Here is a 27,042-nt window from a genome sequence, read left to right on the forward strand (position 1 = left end):
GCAACCTCCACCTCCCAGCTTCAAGTGATTCTCTTGCCTCAGCCTCCTGAGTAGCTGGGACTACAGGTGCCCACCACCATGCCCAGCTAATTTTTGTTATTTTTAGTAGAGATGGGGTCCTGACCTCAGGTGATCCACACACCTCAGCCTCCCAAAGTGCTGGCATTACAGGTATGAGCCACCAGCACCCAGCCTGAATGTGCTTTCTCTGTGTCCTCTTTTCAATGGACTTCTCTGGCTTCTCAGTCAGCTCTGCTTTCTGTTTGTTTCACTGTTCAAGTAAACGGTCTCTGCTGGCACATGCACATATTAGAGGCTGAGGTAGAGGGAGAATGACCTCTGCTGGCACATGCACACATCAGAGGCTGAGGTAGAGGGAGGATGGCCTCTGCTGGCACATGCGCACATCAGAGGCTAAGGTAGAGGGAGGATGAGGAACTACTCAGCCCACCTCGCTACTGAGAACACTCAGACAATCGGAAAATGCAGAACTCATTCCTATAAACCAGTGCTTGTGAACTGAATGTGTGTATCAGAAGCACCAAACAAGCATTTTCAAAACACATATCTCTGGGTCCCGCTCCAAATTTACTCACTGAAAATCTCTAACTCATGGCTCAGGCACTTTGTAAAAACTCCTTGGGTAACTGTTTCACTGCCCTAGTTAAAAACCACTGCTTTAGAATCTTTTTTAGACATGGTACAACTTTAAACCAAGTAGCCCCATTTGTATTGCATTTTACATTTCTCAGCTGACAAATATAAACAGATATAAAGGGATTATAAACGACCCTAAAACACAGACTATGGTTTAAAACCAAAATAAAGAATATATTTATTATTGTAAATAATTAAAGTAAATAAATAAGGCCGGGCGCGGTGGCGCAAGCCTGTAATCCCAGCACTTTGGGAGGCCGAGGCGGGTGGATCACGAGGTCAAGAGATCGAGACCATCCCGGTCAACATGGTAAAACCCCGTCTCTACTAAAAATACAAAAAATTAGCTGGGCATGGTGGCACGTGCCTGTAATCCCAGCTACTCAGGAGGCTGAGACAGAAGAATTGCTTGAACCTGGGAGGCGGAGGTTGCGGTGAGCCGAGATCGCACCATTGCACTCCAGCCTGGGTAACAAGAGCGAAACTCTGTCTCAAAAAAAAAAGAAAAAGAAAAAAAAAAAAGTAAATAAATAAGACCTGAAATACACACCAGCCTGAAAAACCGCAACTAGACTAATTCAATAAAGCACTGATTAACTCCAAAATCTCAGGCTATTATCATCAAAAGAAATAAAAACAAAGGAGGCCATGTGCAAAATGCCACCACAGTATATGGAAAGAGACAGGGTACCTGAACTATTCTGCACTGTATACACAGGTACGTGGAAACAAACAGGGTACCTGAATTATTCTGCACTGTATACACAGGTACTCGGAAACAGACAGGGTATCTGAATTATTCTGCACTGTATACACAGGTACGTGGATACAGACAGGGTACCTGAATTATTCTGCACTGTACATGCAGGTACGTGGAAACAGACAGGGTACCTGAATTCTTCTGCACTGTATACACAGGTACGTGGATACAAACAGGGTACCTGAATTATTCTGCACTGTACACGCAGGTACATGGATACAGACAGGGTACCTGAATTACTCTGCACTGTATACATAGGTATGTGGATACAGACAGGATACCTGAATTCTTCTGCACTGTATATGCAGGTACGCGGAAACAGACAGGGTACCTGAATTATTCTGCACTGTATACACAGGTACGTGGAAACAGACAAGATACCTGAATTATTCTGCACTGTATACATAGGTACGTGGAAACAGACAGGGTACCTGAATTATTCTGCACTGTATACACAGGTACGTGGAAACAGACAGGGTACCTGAATTATTCTGCACTGTACACATAGGTACGTGGAAACAAACAGGGTACCTGAATTATTCTGCACTGTATACACAGGTACGCGGAAACAGACAGGGTACCTGAATTATTCTGCACCGTATACACAGGGATGTGGAAACAGACAGGATTACCTAAATTATTCTGCACCGGCCAGGCGCGGTGGCTCAAGCCTGTAATCCCAGCACTTTGGGAGACCGAGGCAGGTGGATCACGAGGTCAAGAGATCGAGACCATCCTGGTCAACATGGTGAAACCCCGTCTCTACTAAAAATACTAAAAATTAGCTGGGCATGGTGGCGTGTGCCTGTAATCCCAGCTACTCAGGAGGCTGACGTAGGAGAATTGCCTGAACCCAGGAGGCGGAGGTTGCGGTGAGCCAAGATCGCGCCATTGCACTCCAGCCTGGGTAACAAGAGCGAAACTCCGTCACAATTAAAAAAAAAAAAAAAAAAAAAAAAAATTATTCTGCACCATATACACAGGGATGTAGAAAGAGACAGGATACCTGAATTATTCTGCACTGTATACGTATTTCTCCTGTTAGGCATCACCTTAAACTCATTCCCTTCTTTCCTGGCCCGCCGTTGACCCAGCTCTGAGGATTCCCTGGAGAAAAGAAGTTTAAAAAGAGTGAGTCTTCTAAACAAGAATTCCTTTCAACTCTTTTTCTTTAAAACAGTCAATCTCACGTAACACTTTGGCCTCAGAGAAAATGACAATACCTACGAGAATGAGTTACTCTGAGCTTCTGCCAACCGCAGCCTCTTGGCATGATTCTTCCCTTGATAGTGAGCCTGAGCCACAGCCGGAGAACTGAAGGAGGCATCGCAGAGCTTACAGTAATCATTCTCTGTGGCCAGGATCACTCGGCCTCCTGGCTTAAAGGAGCCCATCTGACATCAAAGACAAGAAGAAACAAGGTTAAAAAAATATGGAGCTTCCTTCTTCTCCTCAAAGGTCTTTCTAAGAGCTGAAAAGCAACCCGAGGATGTGGCATGACCACAAGCATTAAGCTTCATAAAGAAAATAATTCGTTGCAGGAAAACAAAAAGGTTGGAAGATACTTAATCTTGGTTTTGCATTATAATCACTTAGGTACCAACTTAGTGAACGGCTCGTTGCTGTTGCCACCGAAGAAATTTTTTTAAAGAGTTTGAAAAGCTTAGATTTAGGACAGTAAGTAATGGGTAAATAGGTTAGACCTAAAATCACATTACAAGAAAAAGTAATGTCTACTCAGAATCCACCGATAAGCATTCACTGACTGTTGACTGCTTATTAGGGTTGCTGTCTAGTCCAGAAGGGATATACAGTCATATATATATTTTAAAAAGAGTCCCTGTCCTCAAAAAGTCTACAAACTAGCTACAGATATAATCAGGAAAACCTTAAAAATGAGTAGCAAATCCAGACACCTGTACTCAGGCTGAGGAATAACATGTGAAAGAGAACCTAACAGAAGACAGCAGGCACTCAACAAATATTACGTTAACAAAAAAAATGACATACTAGATTTTGGCCAGAGAAGAGTGATATAATACACGATAAAGATTCTGGAAACCATATATATATCAGGAACAGCTGCAGAAAATAGCATTTCACTTGGAAGGGAAGATTTTTCTGAGGTATGCTGTGAAGAAAGATTTAGGCTACCTGCCCAGGAGGGTGGAGCCCACTGAAAACGGCCCCCACTGGGGGCAGCTATTCAATTCCAGAGCAGTCTTCAGAAACCAGTGACAGGAAAACTATGCAGCTTGAAGATCTCTCTGGGTATCTTCTTGTTCTCTGACTTCGTGTTTTATATATCTCGTTTAACCGACAAACCCATGAGAAGAAAGAACAGCCAGAATTGCTACCCACACTTTTAAGTACTAAAAACTAACACTCAGAAAAGTAAAATGATACCAGCTGGTTAGGAGCAAAGGTCTAAGATCAAAAGATATTCTTGGGCCATGCGCAATGGCTCATGCCTGTAATCCCAGCACTTTGGGAGGCCGAGGTGGGTGGATCACCTGAGGTCAGGAGTTCAAAACCAGCCTGAACAACATGGCAAAACCCTGTCTCTACTAAAAATACAAAAATTAGCCGGTCATGGTGGTGGGCGCCCGTAATCCCAGCAGTTCAGGAGGCTGAGGCAGGAGAATCACTTGAACCCAGGAGGTGGAGGTTGCAGTGAGCTAAGATCACGCCATTGCACCCCAGCATGGGCAACAAGAACAAAACTCTGCCCCAAAGGGAAAAAAAAGAAATTCTTGCTCTACCCCTTTACAAAACATGTAACACCATGGAAAGCTCCTTAGTTCATCTGAGCTTCTAATAAACTTCCAGTAAAGCCAATACTGCTGGCCCATGGATACCACTTGAGTAATAAGGCCAATATCTCTAAGTTGTTGCAAGCATTAAATGAGGTTAGGACCTGGGACTAGAACGAAGTGAGTGAGACCCTTGCCTTGGGCTCAGAATTTAATGGAACATCAAAAAAACTAAGAAATCAAGATAAATAATATTTTAATGAAATATTTATTTAATTAAAAAAAACCTTTTTTTGAGACAGTCTTGCTCTGTCACCCAGGCTGGAAAGCCGTGGCACAACCTTAGCTCACTGCCATCACCACCTCCCGGGTTCAAGTGATTCTTGTACCTCAGCTTACGAAGTAGCTGAGACTACAGGCACATGCCACCACACCCAGCTAAAAAAATTAAATTTAATGCAAAAAAATTAATGATGAAAAAAATACCAAAAATTTACATTCAGAATCAGTAGCAGTGCCATGCCAAATCATATTGCAGGCTGAGGCAAAAGGAAAATCAGCAATACTTAAGTTTTCAATGTTTTGTTCACCACCATTTTACATCAATTTTACATTTCTAAAATATTACCTTAAATTTCTATCTTGATTACTGGATTATTTAGCTCCTTCTTAAATTTTATGCCCAAGTTTACTGCATCCGTCAGCTCACTGTGGTCCCAGCCCGAACGCAACAATGCATGAGGCGTGCCTGGCACCGTGCCTGGCGCGCTGTGTACTCAGTTATGCCCTGATAATTTATGACCACTGCATTGTTTTACAGACAAATGACACTTAAAAGACAGATTAAGGAGTAGACTCCGTATTTCAGAGGCCTAAATCACCTGTTCCACTGTCCAAAGAGCAAAAAGAACTTGGCTTCCAAGTCTGTCTCACAATAGCTAGATCCAGAACATGTTTATACAAGAGGTAAGTAATGAGCAATCTAAAACAACTAATTTTGCAACTGGAAGACAAAATCTAAAATAAATGGGATTAACTGCAATAAAGAAATACACGTTTGAAAATCTGTCTTTTCATTTCGGGATTAGCCTAGACATTCAGGAACACTTAGCCAGAATTTTAAGAAATGTATAAAGACTCGTGTAACAGTGTTTGTCTCATCACTTCACACGTCGTCAACAGAGCCAATGAGAAATCTCAAGGTTCACAGATTTTGGCCTGCATTACATCCAGCCCTACAGTTCAAGGAGTTAAAAGCACCAAGCATCATCTTTCAGGATGATTTTCCCAACTGTACCCTGATGGACACATGGACAACAAATGTCACCTGTAGCTGTGTGTGCATCCACAGCTTCCACCCCAATGCCGCGCCACCCTGACACACGCGTCTCACCTGCGGAGGAGCTGGAACAACTGGGGCAACTGCAGGCTCCACCACATTGCTCATTCTAGCAGGAGGAGGACAGCTGTTTGCTGCATAGTAATTTCGGAGTTTCTTACCATGATTTTTACCCTAGACATAAAAATAAAATGAGCACAGCAGTCTCCCCTTATCTGCATTTTCAGCAATTTCAGTTAGCTATATGGTCAACTGTGGTCTAAAAACATTAAGATATTTTGAGAGAGAGCCCAAATTCACATAATTTCCATGACAGTATATTTTTATAACTGTACTTTTTCTAATTAGTTATTGTTGTTAGTCTCTTACTGGCCCAATTTATAAATTAAACTTTATCATAGGTTATGTATGTACAGAAAAAACAAAAAACGCATATAGAAGGGTTCAGTAATATCACAGTTTTAGGCATCTACTAAGGGTCTTGATATCTCCTGTGGATAAAAAAGAAAACTGCAGTCACCTTGAGGGATATGTTTCAAACTGAGTTAATCGATATATTTGCTTAATTAGTTAAGGAAAAAAGAAAAAAACACCAGTAACACTACATTTTACTCCTTCATACGTATACAACCCTGGGGTAAACAGACTACTAGCTAGAACTGATTACGAGATCTTGAAGTGAAAGAGCCTACTCTTGTGCTCTAACAGAATGACTAAATTTATCTGGGAAAGACAAGAGAACAAAGCCAAAGGAAATTAATTTCCTGTATGTTTCTAAAAAAGTATCACATTGTCCCAGTGCAGTGGCTCATGCCTGTAATCCCAGCACTTTGGGAGGCTGAGGCAGGTGGATCACCTGAGGTCGGGAGTTCGAGACCAGCCTAGCCAACATGTGAAACTCTGGCTCTACTAAAAATACAAAAATTAGCTGGGCATGGTGGCGGGAGCCTGTAATCCCAGCTACTCAGAAGGCTGAGAAAGGAGAGTTGCTTGAACCCGGGAGGCAGAGGCTGCAGTGAGCCAATATCACACCACTGCACTCCAGCCTGGGCAACAAAGTTAGACTCTACCTCAAAAAGAAAAAAAAAGTATCACATTTTCCAGTGACCTATGTCCTTACTCAACTTCTTGCCATTCATGTCACTGTTAAATATGAATTTCATGACACTTTGATCTAATCTACTTCGTAAGTTAGTAATAAAATGGATAATCCAATTATTCTTTAAAAATAGCACTTACAGAGTATCTTTATACTTACAAAGGATGTTCATTGCATTTATTCATTTGCTGCTCATAAAAATCTTGTAAGACGAATTTGTTAATATTGTCCATTTATGACAGCCAAGAAACGCGATCCAGAGACCATAAGGGATGTGCCCCAGCTCCCTTCTCAAGGCTAAATAGCACAGCCAAAGCCTGAGACAGGCCTTCCAAATCCAAAGAATGGCCCTTTTCCACTACAGCGTGATAACTTCAAGATGCGCTAAGAACCTCTACTAACATGAATTTGCCTTTCTCATCACGTTTTAAGTTATTAGTCACATGACTGTATTCCTTGAACTGACAAACTCGTGGCAAGGGTCAATAGAATGAAGCATTCTAAATAAGGGTAAAACAGTACTTTATTTATTTATTTATTTATTTATTTATTTAGAGACGGAGTTTCGCTCTTGTTACCCAGGCTGGAGTGCAATGGCACGATCTCGGCTCACCGCAACCTCCGCCTCCTGGGTTCAGGCAATTCTCCTGCCTCAGCCTCCCGAGTAGCTGGGATTACAGGCACGCGCCACCATGCCCAGCTAATCTTTTGTATTTTTAGTAGAGACGGGGTTTCACCGTGTTGACCAGGATGGTCTCGATCTCCTGACCTCGTGATCCACCTGCCTCAGCCTCCCAAAGTGCTGGGATTACAGGCTTGAGCCACCGCGCCTGGCTAAAATTTCATGTTTTTTTTGTTTTGTTTTGTTTTCATTTGTTTGTTTTTTTGAGACAGAGTCTTGCTCTGTCACCAGGCTGGAGTGCAGTGGGGCAACCTCGGCTCACTGCAATCTCCGCCTCCAGGGTTCAAGAAATTCTTCCGCCTCAGCCTACCAAGTAGCTGGAACTATAGGCGCGTGCCACCACACCTGGCTAATTTTTGTATTTTTAGTTGAGACGGGGTTTCATCATGGCCAGGATGGTCTCTATCTCTTGACCTTGTGATCTGCCCACCTCGGCCTCCCAAAGTGCTGGGATTACAGGCGTGAGCCACCATACCCAGCCAGTACATTATTCTTTAAACTGCACTGTAAAACTCAAACCTGCAGGCAGACATTTATTCAGCATCTAGTTATATACTAAGCCCTAGACATAAACTAAGGACTAGCACATAGAGGAGGAGACAGATACATAAGCAGCTAAACAGAGTAATCAACTAAGAGCCATCTTCTTCTCCTCATGTCAGTACCCTCAAGGTGCTTTTACCAAGGCCACAGTGAACTCCACAGTCAAATCCAGCAGTCGAATAAGCACCTTCATCTTACTAGAACTCAAAGTAGCATGAAACAGCTCATTTCCTTCTTGAAACACTCCTCCAACTATCATCTATATTCTGTCTTCTCTCCCCACTCACCTCCTCTACCAGATCTCTGAACTCTACAGTGTCCAAGGACCCACATGCCCTCTTCTATGCTCTGGCTCTAGGTCATTTTACCCATACCTATATTTTTCAAATATCATGAGTAAGTTCGTGACTTCCAAAAGCATCAATCTCCATCCTTGCCCTTCAGAACCATATATCCAACTGCCTCCTGGTCACCCACACGTTAAAGTCTTAAGAGGCATATCCAGCTTAATGTAACTGTTGATTCTTCCTCCATAGAACTTTGTCATCACCATGGAAGACTTCCCTGAAAAGGGGGCCACTGACTGGTCTTTTTAATGAGCAAATGTTTACAGGGGAGGTTAAGAAGTAAGGGAAAGGAAAGTTGTGCACCGAGGAAACAGCATGAGCAAAAGCCCAGCCTTCGTGTGTTGAGAGGCCAAAGGGAGGGAGAACGGTCTTCTAGATCCTTTAAATGAGAGCGGAGAGCAGAAACTGAAACACATAGGGGCTCATTCTTAATGGCTTTGCCCATGATAAAGAACATGGACTTCAGAGGCAGCAGGGAGCCTCTGAGAGACTTTAAGCAAAGCAGTGCATGACATGACTGTCTTTGATAAAGATGAGCCTCAGGGCAGCAGATCAAAGCTGGAAGCTGAGAAGATACACAGAGGAGAGTCAAGAACCAAATCCTAGGCCACTGCAAGATAGAGTCTGGTAGAGAATGAAGATCCAGAAAACGAGATGGAGAATGCCTAGCCTACAAAGTAAGATAAAAATCTGACAGTATGTTGTCACAGAAGCCCCAAACCAAACTGTAGTTCAAGAGTGTAGTCAGGATGAAGACAGACTCTCAGGAACCACAGGGTAATGGAAATATTTATGAAAATATTTTAAAGGTGTGGGGAGGAAAAACGTCTTTGGGGAAGAAGATGAAGTCAACATACTGAGATTGAGACAGCTCAAAGATGACTGATGAATCCAAGAGACAGTGCAGTGTGTGGATTAGTGACAGCAACTAGAGGCAGACAAATTCCTAGGCAGACAGGGTGGGTCTCTAGTGAAACCCAACCTTCATGCCAAAGACAGTTTAAACCCTGAAAACTGAGCTGCCAACTCCAGGCGAAGTCCACAATCAGAGTAAGAACTTCCTCAATGCCTTAAAGTCAACTGAATGGTGCTTTTTTCCAAGCCTGCCCATGAATCCATCAGCATGTACTCCCCCATTCTGAGCCCATAAAAATCCCAAACTCAGCCCCACAGATGGCAAACCTGTTTTGGGTCCCCTCTCACCCAGAGGGCTAACCACTCTTGGGGCCCCTCTCCGCTGAGAGCTTTCCTTCTGCTGCTTGACAAAATTCTTCTCCGCCCTACTCACTCTCCACAGTGCCATGTACCTTATTCCTCTTACTCCTCCTGGTCACAGGACAAGAACCCAGAATAGGCCAACCTGTAACACGCACTCGTCCACTGAGCTGCAGGTGGTGGGACCGAATCAGATGTAACGTGCTCCTGTTCGCCAAGCTGCAGGTGGAAGGAACAGGAGAAAGTTGCAATATTTCTTGGAAGGTCAGATCTTGGGACTCCTGGGGTGAGAGCTGTAACACCCCCTAGGACTCCACCATTGCTGACATCTCCAAGTTTTCAAGCACCACCCTCATTCCCCTCGTCTAGATGCCGGCCCCCAATGTAGAAGCTGCTGGCAACACACCCCGTGGAGCCAGGAGCTGGGTGCAGAACCCTCAGCGTGTGCAGGATCCAAGCCAAGCACAGCCTGCCAGGTCGAGCGGGTGGAGCAAGCCCAGAGGAGCAAGGCAGAGGACACAACAGCCACAGAGATTTCTGGCTGCCGAGGCAGCACCAAAGGAATCCTGTAACACTGCAACCCTCCCTCCTGCTCACTGAGCAATGGGAGAGAAAAAGGCACTGGATGCCAAGGCTAAGGTTCATGAATCTTCTAAAAACGTGAGAATTTGAGTCTACAAATCTCACGGAAGATAACAGGGTTAAATAGTTACTGACTACCCTCTATGTTCTGACCACCATTCTAAGAAGGAGATAAAACGGTGAACAAAGGCAACGTCTCTACCCTCAAGAAACTATTCTAGGGGATATAAACAGAATATATACATACATACATATATCTCCACACACACAACCAAAAGAAAAAAATACTCTGAGTGACTGACAACTGCTCTGCAGAAAACAGGATGATACGACAGAGACGCACAGGGAGAAGGTGGGGTGGGCAGAGAAGGCTTCTCGGGGGAGACACATGTGAGCTAAAAGCTTAAGCATGAGATGGCTCCCACCGTAAAATGTAGAGAAAGGGAAAGAACTGGTCATCAAGAGACCCAGTGACTGTGTTAAGTCTGAGATCCCCTCCAGATGTCCAAACACAGACCAACCTGGAGTTTACAAACAAGGTCAGGTTAGACATAGAATCTAAGGAGTTATCAGTATGTAGGTGGAATTTAAAACCATGGAAGTAGGGCCAGGCACAGTGGCTCACGCCTATAACCCCAGCATTTTGGGAGGCTGAAGCAAGAGGATTGCTTAAGCCCAAGAGTTCAAGACCAACCTGGGTAAAATGACAAGACCCTGTCTCAAAACAAAAAAGAAAGTTAGCTTGGCATGGTGGTGCTCGCCTAGAGTCCCAGCTACCGGAGGGGCTAACCAAAAGGTTGAGGTTGCAGTGAGCCAGCTGGGTGACAGAGCAAGACCCTGTGTCTCAATAACATAAAATAAATAAAACCATGGAACTAGGTAAGTTTCCAAGACAGCTCGGTGACTGAAAGCAAAGGACAAACCTCAAAGACACTACAATATAAAGTGTGGCAAAGACTCCAAAAAAATAAGATTGAGAATGCCTGGCCCATGAAGTAAGATAAAAACGAGACAAGTGCAGTGTCACAGAAGTCTAGAACAAAGTGGTTCAAAAGAAAAGAGTTAAATACGTGATGACCAGCAGCTTTACTTCCAGGGATTACCAAACAGAAACATACACAGGAGATATCCATAAGAATGCTCCTTCAAGGATTGTTTGTAACAGCAAAAAAGGTGGAAACAATGTAAATGACCGCCTACAGGACAATACCTAAACTGTAGATTATTCATAAGAAGAAATACTACATAGTAGCGAAAAGTCGACACTCCAGGGCCATGCATGGAAACATGAATGATTCTCATAACAAAATGTTGAATAAAAAAAGCAAATTGCAAAAAAAGAATAATTTTTTTGCGGGGGAGGGCAGACAGAGTTTCGCTCTTGTTACCCAGGCTGGAGTGCAATGGCGCGATCTCGGCTCACCGCAACCTCCGCCTCCTGGGTTCAGGCAATTCTCCTGCCTCAGCCTCCTGAGTAGCTGAGATTACAGGCACGCGCCACCATGTCCAGCTAATTATCTGTATTTTTAGTAGAGACGGGGTTTCACCATGTTGACCAGGATGGTCTCGATCTCTTGACCTCGTGATCCACCCGCTTCGGCCTCCCAGAGTGCTGGGATTACAGGCATGAGCCACCACGCCCGGCAAAAAGAATAATTTTTAATATAGGGTCTAAAAATATAAAAAACAACACTACATACTTACATAGGGAAACACATATATAGCAAATGTATAAAAACATGTGTGATAACAATAAATCCAGGACAGTGGCTACATCTAGGGGCACAGAATAGGGATACAATTGGGAAGGGATATAATGGGACTTCAATTGAATTAATAATTTTTACTCTTTAAGCTGGATGGCAAATACAAATGTTCATTATATTTTTGGTACTTTATATCTGAAGGATTTCATAATCATTCAACACAACAATAACTTAAAAAGGGAGTGCTTCATCAGGTCAAAAGCTTCATCAGGTCATAAAGTCAGGATTTAGAAGTGATACTTGGATTTGCAAAGACAGAGGTCACAGCTGGCCTCGGTAAGAATCACTTCAGTAGAACAGTGAGAGATAAAAGCTCATGTGAAGCGGTTTATCTAGGAAAACACCCAGTACAGGCAACTAGGCAGAAGAGCTCTGCTATGACAGGGAGCAGAGAAATCCAGCATACAGCTAGACAGAGAAATGGGATCAATGGGAAATTCTTTGAAAAATGGGTTTTACAGGCTTGTCTGCATGACAACAGGAAGCAGTTACTAAGAGTGGAAGAACAGCTGATATAGGAGCTGAAGAGCATGGCTACAGGAACACAGGCCATGAAAAGGCAGAAGATGTAGCCAGCACTAGCGGAGGAGTCAAGGTTAGATAGTGTCAGGTACTTTATTTCCAAAGCAGCATCCCGTTACTACTGGGGATTCAAGCAGATATTGCATCCACAACATAATGATGATGGTGATGATGATGATGATAATGGCAACTAAGAAAAACATGCACATTTAAGGGGAAAATGGCAGGCAGGAGGCAGGACTAATTAGCAGCTCCCACTCAGATGGACAGAGCAATGTGGGGGACCCACATGATGAAATTTTGCTCCAAGAACTACCACAGGAACATACCAAAAAAGCCAAGTATCCACAGACCCTTTGAAGGAGGTGCATTGCCGCTGCAGGCTGCAACAGCTGAGGAACTATGAGTCAGCCTGCTTCCTCAGCTGGGAGGCCTGTGGTCTGGGGCGCGTTCTCAGCCCTGCCCACCAGCTGCCTAGAAATGAACTCGGTGCTGCAGAAGGGGCACAGTGAGAGGGAGACCAGTCCTTCGGGCTGTGGGCTGCATAGGAGCTGGGTGAGGATTGTAATGGCCAGCTTCCCCCCCAATTTCCTGGCAACCTGTGTGACACAGCAGAGGCAGCCATAATCCCCCTGGGAACATAACTCCATTGTCCTGGGAACCATACCTCTATCCACACCTCTAGCCCCTACAGCCAGCTCCCCCAACAAGAGACTCAGCTCAGACATGCCTAACCCTGCCCCTATCTGGTGGTCTTCTCTACCCACCTCGTAGCCTCAGACAAAGAACAGAACCTCTTGGGAGCTCTTGGGCCACACCCACCACGTGATCATCTCTATACTACCACAGCTGATACGCATGTGAAAGCACCACCTCCTGGCTGGAGACCAACAAACACAAAACCAGCACACTTAACACAAATTCAACCCAGGACCCTCAGAGTCCACTTCACTGCCCTGTTACCTCCACCAGAGCAGGTGCTGGTATCCACAGCTGACAGACATGAAGATGAATCATGTCTCAGGACTCCCTGCAGACACTCCCCAGTACCAGCCCAGAGCCCAGTAGCTCCACTAGCTGGCTAGATCCAGAAGAAAAGTAACAATTATTGCAGTTCAGCTCTCAGTAAGCCCTATCCCTAGGGGAAAAGGAAGAGCACCATATCAGAGCATCCTGTGGGACAAAAAAAATCTGAAGAGCAGACTTTGCATCCCAGATCTTCCCTCTGACATAGTCTACCCAAATAAGGAAGAACCAGAAAAACAATTCTGGTGATATGACAAAACAAGGTTCTTTAATACCCCAAAAGATCACCCTAGTTCACCAGCAATGGATCCAAACCAAGGCAAAATCTCTGAATTGCCAGAGAAATAATTCAGAAGGTCAACTACTAAGCCAATCAAGAAGGCACCAGGCCAGGCATGGTAGCTTACGGCTGTAATCCCAGCACTTTGGGAGGCCGAGGAAGGCAGATAACCTAAGATCAAGAGTTCAAGACCAGTCTGGCCAACGTGGTGAAACACAATCTCTACTAAAAATACAAAAAATAAAAATTAAAAAAAGCCAGATGTGGTGGTGCTCACCTGCAGTCCCAGGTACTTGGGAGGCTGAAACAGGAGAATCGCTTCAGCTTAGAAGACAGAGGTTGCACTGAGCAGAGATCACACCACTGCACTCCAACCTGGGTGACAGAGTAGGATCCCATCTCAAAAAAAAAAAAAAAAAAAAAAAAAAAGCCAGGCGCGGTGGCTCAAGCCTGTAATCCCAGCACTTTGGGAGGCCGAGGCGGGTGGATCACGAGGTCAAGAGATCGAGACCATCCTGGTCAACATGTGAAACCCCATCTCTACTAAAATTACAAAAAAGTAGCTGGGCATGCTGGCACATGCCTGTAATCCAAGCTACTCAGGAGGCTGAGGCAGGAGAATTGCCTGAACCCGGGAGGAGGAGGTTGTGGTGAGCCGAGATCGCACCATTGCACTCCAGCCTGGGTAACAAGAGTGAAACTCCGTCTAAAAAAAAAAAAAAAAGACCAGAGAAAGGTGAAGTCCAACTTAAAGAAATCAGCGCCGGGCGCGGTGGCTCAAGCCTGTAATCCCAGCACTTTGGGAGGCCGAGGCGGGTGGATCACAAGGTCGAGAGATCGAGACCAACCTGGTCAACATGGTGAAACCCCGTCTCTACTAAAAATACAAAAAATTAGCTGGGCATGGTGGCGCGTGCCTATAATCCCAGCTACTCAGGAGGCTGAGGCAGGAGAATTGCCTGAGCCCAGGAGGCGGAGGTTGCGGTGAGCCGAGATAGCGCCATTGCACTCCAGCCTGGGTAACAAGAGCGAAACTCCGTCTCAAAAAAAAAAAAAAAAAAAAAAAAAGAAATCAGAAAACAATACAAGCTATGAATGGAAAATTTCCAGTGAAATAGATAGCATAAATAAAAAACAATCACAACTTCTGGAAATGAAGGACACACTTAGAGAAATGCAAAATGCACTGAGAAGTCTCACCAATAGAATTGAACAAGTAGAAGAAAGAACTCCAGAGCTCAAAGATAAGGCTTTTGATTTAAACCAAACTGATAAAGACAAAGAAAAATGAATTTTTAAAAAACGAATAAAGCCTCCAAGAAGTTTGGGATTACGATAAACAACCAAACTGAAGAATAACTGATGTTACCAAGGAAGAAATCTGAAAGTTTGGAAAACATATTTGAGGGAATAATTGAGAAAAACTTTCCCAGCCCTGCTAGAGAGCTAGACATCCAAATACAATGAAGCTCAAAGAACACCTATGAAATTCATTGCAAAAAGATCATCGCCTAGGCATACAGTCAACAGACGAAAGAAATAATCTTACGAGTTGTAAGGCAAAAGCATCAGGTAACTTATAAAGGAAAACCTATTAGATTAACAGCAGATTTCTCAGCAGAAACCCTACAAGCTAAAAGGGACTGGGGTCCTATCTTTAGCCTCTTTGAACGAAACAATTATCAGCCAAGAATTTTGTATCCAGCGAAACTAAGCTCAAAAATGAAGGAAAGAGCCGGGCGCGGTGGCTCAAGCCTGTAATCCCAGCACTTTGGGAGGCCGAGGCAGGTGGATCACGAGGTCAAGAAATCGAGACCATCCTGGTCAACATGGTGAAACCCCGTCTCTACTAAAAATACTAAAAATTAGCTGGGCATGGTGGCGGGTGCCTGTAATCCCAGCTACTCAGGAGGCTGAGGCAGGAGAATTGCCTGAACCCAGGAGGCGGAGGTTGCGGTGAGCCGAGATCGCGCCATTGCACTCCAGCCTGGGCAACAAGAGCGAAACTCCGTCTCAAAAAAAAAAAAAAAAAAAAAAAGAAGGAAAGATACAACAGTCTTTGTCAGACAAAAAAATTCAGAGAGAATTTGTCACTACCCAGCCAGCACTACAAGAACTACTAAAAGGAGTTCTAAGTCTTGAAACAAATCCTCAAAATACACCAAAATATGATCTCCTAAAAGCATAAGTCTCACAGGACCTATAAAACAACACAATAGAAAAAAAACCCAAGGTATTCAGGCAAAAAAACAGCACAATGAACAAAATAGTACTCAATATTAACAATGAACAAAAATGGCCTAAATTCTCCACTTAGAAGATTCCAAATGGCAGAACAGATGAGAATTTACCAACTAATTATCTGCTGTCTTCAAGAGACTCACATGATACATAAGGACTCACCTAAACTTAAGCTAAAGGAGTGAAAAAAGATATTCCATGCAAATGGACAACAAAAGTGAGCAGGAGAAGGTATTCTTATTTGAGACAAAACAAACTTTAAAGCAACAGCAGTTAAAAAAGAGAGGGACATTATATAATAATAAAAGGACTGGTCCAAAATAAAAATATCATGAGTCTAAATTATAAATACACAAAAATCCACCTAACACTGGAGCTCCCAAGTTTGTTAAACAGTTACTACTAAACCTAAAAAATGAGATAGACAGTAATACGATAAATGTGGGAGACTTCAATACTCCACTGACAGCACCAGACAAGTCTTTAGAAAGTCAATAAAGAAACAATGGGGGCCGGGCGCGGTGGCTCCAGCCTGTAATCCCAGCACTTTGGGAGGCCGAGGCGGGTGGATCACGAGGTCGAGAGATCAAGACCATCCTGGTCAACATGGTGAAACCCCGTCTCTACTAAAAATACAAAAAATTAGCTGGGCATGGTGGCGCGTGCCTGTAATCCCAGCTACTCAGGAGGCTGAGGCAGAAGAATTGCCTGAACCCAGGAGGCAGAGGTTGCGGTGAGCCGAGATCGTGCCATTGCACTCCAGCCTGGGTAACAAGAGCGAAACTCCGTCTCAAAAAAAAAAAAAAAAAAAAAAAAAAAAAGAAATGGCAACCAACAGAATGGGAAAAAATTTTTGCAATCTACCCATCTGACAAAGGGCTAATATCCAGAATCTACAAAGAACTAAAACAATGTACAAGAAACAAACAAACCAATTTACAAGTGGGCAAGGGACAGGAACAGACACTTTTCAAAAGAAGACATACATGAGGCCAACAAATGTATGAAAAAATGCTCATCATCACTGGTCATTAGAGAAATGCAAATCAAAAGCACATTGAGATACCATCTCACGCCCATTAGAATGGCAATCATTAAAAAATCTGGAGACAACAGATGCTGGAAAGGATGTGGAGAAACAGGAACACTTTTACACTGTTGGTGGGAGTGTAAACTAGTTCAACAACTGTGGAAGACAGTGTGACGATTACTCAAGGACCTAGAAATAGAAATTCCATTTGACCCAGCAATCCCATTACTGGGTATATATCCAAAGGATTATAAATCATTCCATTATGAAGACACATGCACACATATGTTCACTGCAGCACTGTTTACAATAGCAAAGACCTAGAACCAACCCAAATGCCCATCAATGATAGACTGGATAAAGAAAATGTGGCACATATACACCATGGAATACTACACAGCCATAAAAAAACAATGTGTTCATGTCCGTTGTAGGGACATGGATGAATCTGGAAACCATCATTCTCAGCAAACTGACACAAGAACACAAAATCGAACACTGCATGTTCTCACTCATAGGAGCATGTTGAACAATGAGAACACATGGACACAGGGAGGGGAGCATCACACATTGAGGTCTGTTGGGGGGGACTAGGGGAGGGACAGCAGCGAGTAAGGAGGTTGGGTAGGGATAATATGGGGAGAAATGCCAGATACAGGTGACGGGGGGATGGAGGCAGCAAACCACATTGCCGTATATGTACCTATGCAACAATCCTGCATGATCTGCACATGTACCCCAGAACCTAAAGTGCACTCAAATATACACATATATAAAATAATAAATATTTATTAAAACTGCAAAAAAAAAAAAAACAGGAATAAAGTCATTTTAAAAGGCATAACTATTGGAGTAATAAGAATAGGCTATAAGGGGTCAGGAACAATGGCTCATGCCTGTAATCCCAGCAATTTGGGGTGCCAAGGTGGGAAGACTGCTTGAGACCAGGAATTCAAGACCAGCCTGGAAAACAGAGGGAGTCCCCATCTTTACAAATAATAAAAAGAAAAATTAGTTGCACATGGTGGCGTATGCCTGTAATCCCGGCTATTCAGGAGGCTGAGGTGGGAGGATGGCTTGACTCCCCAGAACTCAAGACTGTAGTGAGCTGTGATCACACCACTGCACTCCAGCCTGGGTGACAGAGCATGACACTATCTTAAAAAGAAAAATACAGAATGGACTACAAGGGATGGGTGTGACACTTAGTTTAGTATATATCATAGTATAGTTCTGACTCTTAAAACGACAGTAGCAAATTCACAAACCACCCTGGCCAACATGGTAAAACCCTATCTCTACTAAAAATATAAAAATTAGCCGGGTGTGGTGAACATATCTATAAACTCAGCTACTCCAAAGGCTGAGGCAGGAGAATCTCTTGAACCCAGGAAGTAGAGGTTGCAGTGAGCCAAGATTGTACCACTGCACTCAAGCCTGGGTGACAGAGCAAGACTCCCTTCAAAAAAATAAAAAGTAAATAAATTTTGAGGGGAACATCACACACTAGGGTCTGTCAGAGGATGTGGGGCTAGCGGAGGAATAGCATTAGCAGAAATACCTAATGTAGATGACAGAGTGATGGATGCAGCAAACCACTATGGCACATGTATACCTATGTAACAAACCTCCATGTTCTGCACATATACCCTAGAACTTGAAGTATAATAAATAAATAAATAAACAGGAAAAAAAAAAACAAATTTGGAAGAATACTAAATATCAAAATAGGCTGGGCACAGTGGCTCACACCTATAATCCTAGCACTTTGAAAGGCCGAAGCAAACAGATCACCTGAGATCAGGAGTTCAAGACCAGCCTGGCCAACATGGTAAAACCCTGTCTCTACTAAAATACAAAAATTAGCCGGACATGATGGCAGGCACCTGTAATCCCAGCTACTTGGGAGGCTGAGGCAGGAGAATTGCTTGAACCTGGGAGGCGCAGGTTGCAGTGAGCAGAGGCTCCATGGCACTCCAGCCTCGGTGACAGAGCAAGACTCTGTCTCAAGCGGAGACTCCACAGCACTCCAGCCTGGGTGACAGAGCAAGACTCTGTCTCAAATAAATAAATAAATAAATAAAAATAATGATAGTAAAAGATCATATGCTTAGAGCAAATTAGAATCCATAAATCCACAGTAATATAAATAACTGAATAAATACATTAATGCAAAAATGGGAAAATTCTTTCTTAAAGCAAAATTCCAAGTAATTAGAAGGAATGATGATTAAAACAGAAAAATCACCATTTGGCAAATGTCACAGTAATAATTATTGCAGACAAGAATTATCAGTGAACAAAACTATGATGAGAAATAAAATATTCACATAATCTAAACAGGCGTCCCCAAACTTTTTACACAGGGGGCCAGTTCACTGTCCCTCAGACCGTTGGAGGGCCGCCACATACTGTGCTCCTCTCACTGACCACCAATGAAAGAGGTGCCTCTTCCTGAAGTGCGGCGGGGGGCGGGATAAATGGCCTCAGGGGGCCGCATGCGGCCCGCGGGGCCGTAGTTTGGGGACGCCTGCTCTAAAGCATCTCCCCATGTAAGATTTGTTGAACACAAAGAGTAACTTTGCAAAGGAGAGCTACAGCGGGCACCAGCTGGAACAAGTGATCAACGTTAACAGCACCAGCAATACAGGATATTCACATCATGTCCTTCATGGTATGATGCTCCTGGAAGAACACAGTATCGTATCTGTGGTATTCTTGCTTAAAAAAACACATAACCTGAATTTATTCAAACATCAAACAAGACCAACTTCGGGACATTCTACCAAACCACCTTACAAAAATGGCAAGATGATAAAAAGCAAAGAAAAAACAAGGACCTGTCCAAATTAAAGGAGACATGAAAACTACCTGCAAAAGTTCATCCTGGAATAAATACTAAAATCAGGAAAAGGCCATTAGCAGACAATTAATGAAATGTAAACAGTATGTACATTAAAAATTATTTGAATCAGTGTTAAATTCCTGATTTTGACAACTGTACTGTAGTTATGTAAAATGTTAATGTTTGGGGAGTCCGAATAAGGTGCATACAGGAATTCTTTGTACTATGTTTGGCACTGTTTTCTAAGTCTAAAATAATTCAAACTAAAAAGCTGATGAAATAAAAATAAAACTCGTCCAAGGCCACAAACATCCAATGCAGAGCTGGGACAATCGGTTCCACTGCACCTCGGGACCACTCAGCACTATCAAGGACTATCTCAGGTGCCAGGAACTATTCTAAATGCCCTACACATGCTAACCTGCAGGTATTATTAGTATCATCCTCCTCCTCAGCATCTCCTTCTTCATGAGGCAGAGAAGGGTTAGGAAATGTTTCTGACATCATACATCTAGGTAGTAGTAAGACCACAAGACTGAATACTAGTCTGACCCCAAAGTCCATGATTTCAGGTTCTTAACTAATATCCTATAAAAGAGATGCTATGAAATGAGGACAATAAGAAATTCGGAGGTCTTATTTATTTAAATCAGTGTTAATTTCCTGATTTTGACAATTGTACTGTAAGTGTGTAAAATGTTAATGTCTGAATGTAACATTTAAATTTAAAAATTAAAAATATGACTGTCAAAACATTTAATATAAAATTAGAAGTCAAGAACATGTTTCAAATTAAAATTAAAAAATTAAAGAATGATAAAAGCAGAGACAAAGAATAAAATATAAAGAATCAATCCATGAATTATACTTCAATAAAACTGGAAAAATAAAAGAGAATCAATCCAGCAGATCTATGAGAATGGCTAACAGGATTCCCAGAAGGAGAGACAAAAAATGTAGCGAATAGTAACTAAGAAAGGCTATTTCTTCTTTGGGAGGCCAAGGCAGGTGGATCACCTGAGGTCAGGAGTTCAAGACCAGCCTGACCAACATGGTGAAACCCCACCTCTATTAAAATACAAAGAAATTAGCTGGGCGTGGTAGCAGGCGCCTGTAATCCCAGTTACTAGAGAGGCTGAGGCAGGAGAATTGCTTGAACCCAGGAAGCAGAGGTTGCAGTGAGCTGAGACCACGCCACTGCCCTCTAGCCTGGGCAACAGAATGAGAGTCTGTTTCAAATATGAAAACAAAAGAAGAATGGTTATTAAATTCTCCAGTACAAGAGAAACAGAAGTACACAGACTGCAAGTTTCTACTATGAACAATGAAAAAGTATCCAGGGGAAAACGAGACACAGTCCTCATTGTCAGAGCTCAGACTACAGGGATAAAAAGAAGAGCCTAAAAGCTTCCAGGGGAAAAAAAAGACACAAAATTAAAACAGGTCACCAACAAAAGAGTAAGAATCAGAAGATTTCTCTTCAGCAACATGAGATGATAAAAACAGAAAATAGAGGACAGCTATTAACATTCCAAAGAAAAATAATTTTCACCTTAGAACTGAACTGTCAAATATGAAGGCACAATACAAACATTTTTTAAAAAACACAAGGGCTCAAAAAATTTATTTCCCTTTAATCCCTCATTTTATTTCAAGGAACATAATGTATTATACATTTATATTCATTCTTTCTTCCTTAAAGTCATATGGCAATATATTCCAACAAAAGATTTAAAAAAGAAAACATGTATATTTAGAAAATAGTGGTCCAACAGAAAGAGTGGTAAATCCAACAGTGACAAAGCTTTGCAGCAAACCCAACAGACACCAGCTGAAAATGGAGTGAGGAGACAGAGGGATCTAGGATAAAAGGAAAATTCTATGCAATAAATAGTGAGATTGAGATTTGTGGGTGGAGGGAAGAATGATGCTATGAAAAATACAATGCAAGAAAAAGCAGGGTGACAAAAAGCAATCAAAAACTCCAGGAAATACAAAAACCTACACAATGAAGCAATGATTCAAATATGAAATAATTAATCCAAACTAGAACTACTCAAAATCAGAATCAGAAAACAGGAGGTTTCATGAAGATAAATGAAATGGGTTGTAAGCAACATAAAGAAAGATTGAGAAGCTTTTTTGAAAGGTTTAGGATTCTTCTGTCTAGTGTTTTTTTAAGCACCAGAAACTCAAGGAAAAACAAAAAGTTATTTCAAACCTATAATCCACATATGAAGCAAACTAAAATAGACACAACTTTGAGCAACTGGTGGCATTCAGGAAAGGGCTACCTATTTGAACATCTTGTGAGTAGCGTGGGATCATGACACTGGAAATATAGGGAAGGACACAGCTCTGCAGTGAACAATATTTCCCTACTCACAATAATGCAAAAGCTGAATGTTATTTTTCAACAATTGGAATCACCCTACAATAGAGCATGGAAAACTTAATTTGATAATAGAATGGATAAAAATGTGATCAATCTTGACAGTGTCAAAGTAAAACTACAGCCAGTTCAAGCTGGGAGTCAGAAAGGAGAAGAGAATGGAGAAGAATAGGTAGCAACGGGTGGGGAAAGAAGAACAGGTAATTACTACTTGTCATTATAAACTCTGTGGTTCCTCTGGCATTATTTTAAGTAAAAATATTTTTTAATTTTTTAAAGAGAAAGTTGGTACCACTAGCCAATGCTACAAAGGGGCCAAGTGAGAAGGAGTTAGATTTGGCCTGAAGATCACTGTGACACTGGAAAGGACCATTTCAGTGGCCTATTGGAATGGGATTCAGAGTACAGTGGGCTGGGGAATGAATAGGAAATGAAGACCTAAAGAGAACAATTATACCCAGCAGAATGTCAAGGAAAGGAAAGAGGAGAAAGCTTGCTAACAGGAGGAATTAAAAGCAAAGGGAAGCTTGCTGGTGCTGTTTTTATTTATAAAGAAGAAACTTGAGCATATTTTTTACCTGAATGAGGTGAAAAGGTGATGAAATCCAGAAGACAGGATGAGAAGTCAAACTTGGACAAAAGAAAGGATATCTACCATTTTGAAATAAGAAATGAGGTGGGGTAGACTAGAGGAGAAGGCAGAAAACTGGCAGGATCACAGAGCTTCTGTCCTCTAAAATGATGAAAGCAAGAGCTAGAAGAGCGTACAGAGTTGGTGATTTCAGAAAGCAGAACAAGAAAACCGACAAGGATTGGGGTAAACGGACTAAGATGACAAGACTAGGAGTATGGTTGAGAGCACATTTGTATTTGAAAATCATGTTATTTTGCCTCATCTGTTGGTTGAGCTATTCTTCATGAAAATCTTTTAAAGTAACCTGGTATCTGGTCTAAGAGTATCTCTGAAGAATGATGAAGGAAAACAAAGTGTTGCTTCTTCACACAAGGTCCTACAGCAAGTTAGTATCAACGTAGTAACAACAGTGACAGCTATGTACCATCTCATTTTAAGTCCTTCTAAAGTTGCAAGATGAAAGGAACTTCTGCTCATTTGGACCCAAACACTTTTTTTTTTTTTTGAGATGGAGTCTCACTCAGTCACCAGGCTGGAGTGCAGTGACACTATCTAGGTTCACTGCAACCTCTGCTTCCTTGGTTCATGGGATTCTCGTGCCTCAGCCTCCCAAGTAGCTCGGATTACAGGCACACACCACCATGTCCCACTAATTTTTGTATTTTTTGTAGAGATGGGGTTTCACCATGTTGGCCAGGATGGTCTCCATCTCCCAACCTTGTAATCCACTCGCCTCAGCTTTCCAAAGTTCTGGGATTACAGGCATGAGCCAGCACGCCCAGCCAACATTTCTAAACAACAGCAACCTATTTCAATCAACCAGCATTTATTAATATAACATATGCAGTTCTCACAATCCTACACAGGAAGTACAATGACTCATACTTTACAGATAATAAAGAGATTGTGTCTCGCCTAAAGTAACTAAGCCAAGATTCTAGCCCAAAGCTGTTAGATTCCAAAGTATATATGCCATGTGCAAAGCACACGCATTAAAACCAAATCTGAAGTGTGTTTTGGCCACTCTCAGTCCACTGGAAAAAAAAATCAGATAGGAGAATTTTGAACACATGAAAATTAGCTGAGATTTAATTCACTGATCCAAACCTGGGTGATCAACGTTAAAATGTATGTGCCAAAATCAGTGCTTTAAATTTTGGGAAAAATCTAATAGCATTCTCTTTGTTATGATTACGAATTAAGACCAGTACACCCAGCATCGTAATTCTAAAACTACTTTTTCACCTGTGTTCTTTCGCTAATCAATCTAATTAACATGGTAGGTTGTTATTTTGGCTACTAAATATTAGAAATAGAAAGCCATGTTTATGACAAATTTTATAACTATACTTTGAGTAAGTACATCAAATGTATATGCAAATTAGCAAATAAACTGGTGACTTTATACTGTAGATGCCTTAGCAAAATTCACCCATGATTTTCGCTTTTAATTTCCGTTAGTAACCTTCCATGTTACAGCAATTTCTCCTCTGGGCATTTATGCTGAGCAAACAGTGGTACGTTACTCTGTGACAGCCTTGCCCTAAAAAACCTGAAGCCACACGCAGACAGACTTTAATAAAATGAGAGTATGTTTCTCCTCCAAAGATTGGATTTTAAATCAAGTTATACTCAAAGCCCTAATTTTAAGACTATAAAATTCGATGACTTCATTAAAAATAAAACGACAGCTGATGTTTTGAAGCCAACCGATCAGTTTTTAAAAGTCCTGGGAATAAAACTAAATCTGTGATGACTACAGATAGACATGGGTCACTGCTAAGGTAGCCCTAGCCTGGGAACACTTGGATGTCAGGAAAAAACACTAGTGAGCTTAAAGGGAAGGATTTATTGGGCAGTTTCCACTGTGTGTCCTGGATTACTGGAACATGAGACAGTCTGGCTGTAATGTAACCACCGTTGTTTACAATTCCCGAGGCAATTTGAAACTCCACGATTTCAACAATGGCATCAACTGACTGCAAAGTTTTGAGTAATGTAATCACAGTGATTTATCACTTAACACAAATGCGTTTCTAGCTCATAAACAGGCTACCCATGACCCATTTTCTCTCACACATAACTGAAATAATGAATGTACAGCTTAGAAATGCTCTGCATTAAAAATTAGAAACCAAGTGTTTAGCCTTGAAATAAAATTTTACATCCATCATCTCATTTAACCCTAAACCACTTTATGAGTCTATAGTCACTGGCATTCTACTTATTCCTGTACTTGGTAAGCCTTACTCACTGGTCTTACTCTTCTCTTTGTGTGTGTGTGTGTTGTTGTTGCCTTTGTTTTGAGACAAGGTCTTGCTCTGTTGCCCAGGCTGCAGTGCAGTGATGTGATCATTACCATAGCTCACTGCCTCCATCTCCCAGGCTCAAGTGTTCCTCCCGTCTCAACCTCATGAGTAGCTGGGACCACAAGTGTCTGCCACTATGCCCAGCTAATATCCTTGTATTTCTGTAGAGACAGGGGTCTAGTTAAGCTGCCCAGGCTGGTCTTGAACTCCTGAATGCAAGCAATCTTCCCGCCTCAGGCTCTCAAAGTACTGGGATTACAGGTGCGAGCCACCACCCCTGCCTGGTGTTAACCTTGTCTTCACAAGTCTTTCTTTTATTACTGCTTATTCACATACACCCTCTAACGCATCTTTTCAGCTAACATTTCTATGCTTTCCTTCTGTGGCGGCTCATCCACTCATAGGTTAAGTTCATGCTCTGTTTATTATTCTGACCTATGCTTTGTACTATACATTCTTATCTTGACCATTTCTATTTTATAGAAATCCAAATCTCACTTCTAAGATTAGCTTTCTTCTATGTTACCCTAATGTAATTGCTCTGTATTTTTACACATGAACTGCTTTGCCTTAGTTCTCTGTTAGAACCTTCTCTCTTTAAGAGTTAACGATAACATCGGTCTCATTCAAATTTTTGCTTCTAAGGTCTTAGCAATATATTTTATTATACCCAAACTTTTCATTTTCTATAAGGTTCTACTTTCTGATTACTAACTTGACTCTTTTGTTTCCCATCTTTACCCTGGTTTTTAGCTGCTCAAATTTTCCTGTTACATCCTGTTCTTCTTCAACCTATCTATCCACTTAAAAATTCTGATTTTTGGCCGGGTGCAGTGGCTCACACCTGTAATCCCAGAATTTTGGGAGGCCGAGGCAGGCAGATCACAAGGTCAAGAGATCGAGACCATCTGGCCAACATGGGGAAACCCTGTCTCTACTAAAAAAAAAACAAAAAATTAGCCAGGCATTGAGGCACACATCGTAGTCCCAGCTACTCAGGAGACTGAGGCAGGAGAATCTATCTAAAGAATCTATCTATCTAAAGAGTTCGAGACCAGCCTGGCCAACATGGTGAAACCCCATCTCTACCAAAAATACAAAATTAGCCAGGCATGGTGGTGCATACCTATAATCCCAACTACTCAGGAGGCTGAGGCAGGAGAATCGCTTGAACCGGGAAGACAGAGGTTGCAGCGAGCCGAGATCACAGCATTGCAATCCAGCCCGGGCAACAAGAGTGAAATTCCATCCCAAGAAAAGAAAAAAACAAATAAATATTCATTCTGCTTGTCTAGTTTTAGCCTTATAATACAATGACCTTGCATCAAACTGACTTTTCTCTATGTATCATCAGTAGCAGCCTTCAAAGTCTAAGAAATCAAAGTTATATTAGGAGACAAAAGAAATAAGGCATATGTATAATCCATGCACATGTTAAAATGACACACTGCCCAAGAGTTTTCCCTCATAAAAGTAAACAACTCTTCTAAAAGAGAATTATAGGCTGGGCACAGTAGCTCATGCCTATAACCCTAGCACTTTGGAAGACTGAATCTTGCCAAGATGGCGAACCTCCATCTCTATCAAAAAATACAAAAATTAGCTGGGTGTGCTGGTGAGTGCCTGTAATCCCAGCTACTCGGGAGGCTAAGGCATGAGAATAGCCTGAACCCAGGAGGCAGAGAGGCTGCAGTGAGCCAAGATCACACCACTTCTCCCAACCTGGGCAACAGAGGGAGACTTGGTCTCAAAAAAATAAATAGATAAAGGCAATTACACATGTGTACAGCATACAAGTGGGTTTGCTCCCGAGTTAAAGATTTGTTAGGGGCTTTATACAGCTAATAATTAAAACTTTAAAACCCTGGCTTCTTTTTTCAAAGTGAGTCTTAGGGTATAATACTGAACATTCCACGGGAATAAATGAAGAGGCCTTTAGGAACCAATGATGACACATGTCAACATCTGCGAGATATAATTAACTCAGCTTTCTGCACCTGCGGGCAAAACAAACCCAAAT

At 42.1% G+C, this 27,042-nt stretch overlaps 1 protein-coding gene across 7 annotated transcripts in view; it reads right to left on the minus strand.

Annotated features, from left to right (window-relative positions):
• Positions 1-27,042, minus strand: part of ZMAT3 (zinc finger matrin-type 3) — a 90,218-nt gene that overhangs the window by 9,239 nt on the left and 53,937 nt on the right. For 6 of the 7 annotated variants that reach the window (XM_039478895.2, XM_039478896.2, XM_010337587.3 and 3 more), the window contains 3 exons: positions 5,564-5,683; positions 2,645-2,811; positions 2,424-2,524 (listed from right to left, as the gene is read on the minus strand). In XM_039478895.2, the coding sequence (XP_039334829.2) occupies positions 2,424-2,524; positions 2,645-2,811; positions 5,564-5,683 (388 nt within the window). The remainder of the gene's footprint in view (positions 1-2,423; positions 2,525-2,644; positions 2,812-5,563; positions 5,684-27,042) is intronic. The other variant, XM_074404576.1, reaches the window with a different exon arrangement.

Source organism: Saimiri boliviensis, chromosome 8, assembly GCF_048565385.1.
Source record: "Saimiri boliviensis isolate mSaiBol1 chromosome 8, mSaiBol1.pri, whole genome shotgun sequence".
Taxonomy (NCBI): domain Eukaryota; kingdom Metazoa; phylum Chordata; class Mammalia; order Primates; family Cebidae; genus Saimiri; species Saimiri boliviensis.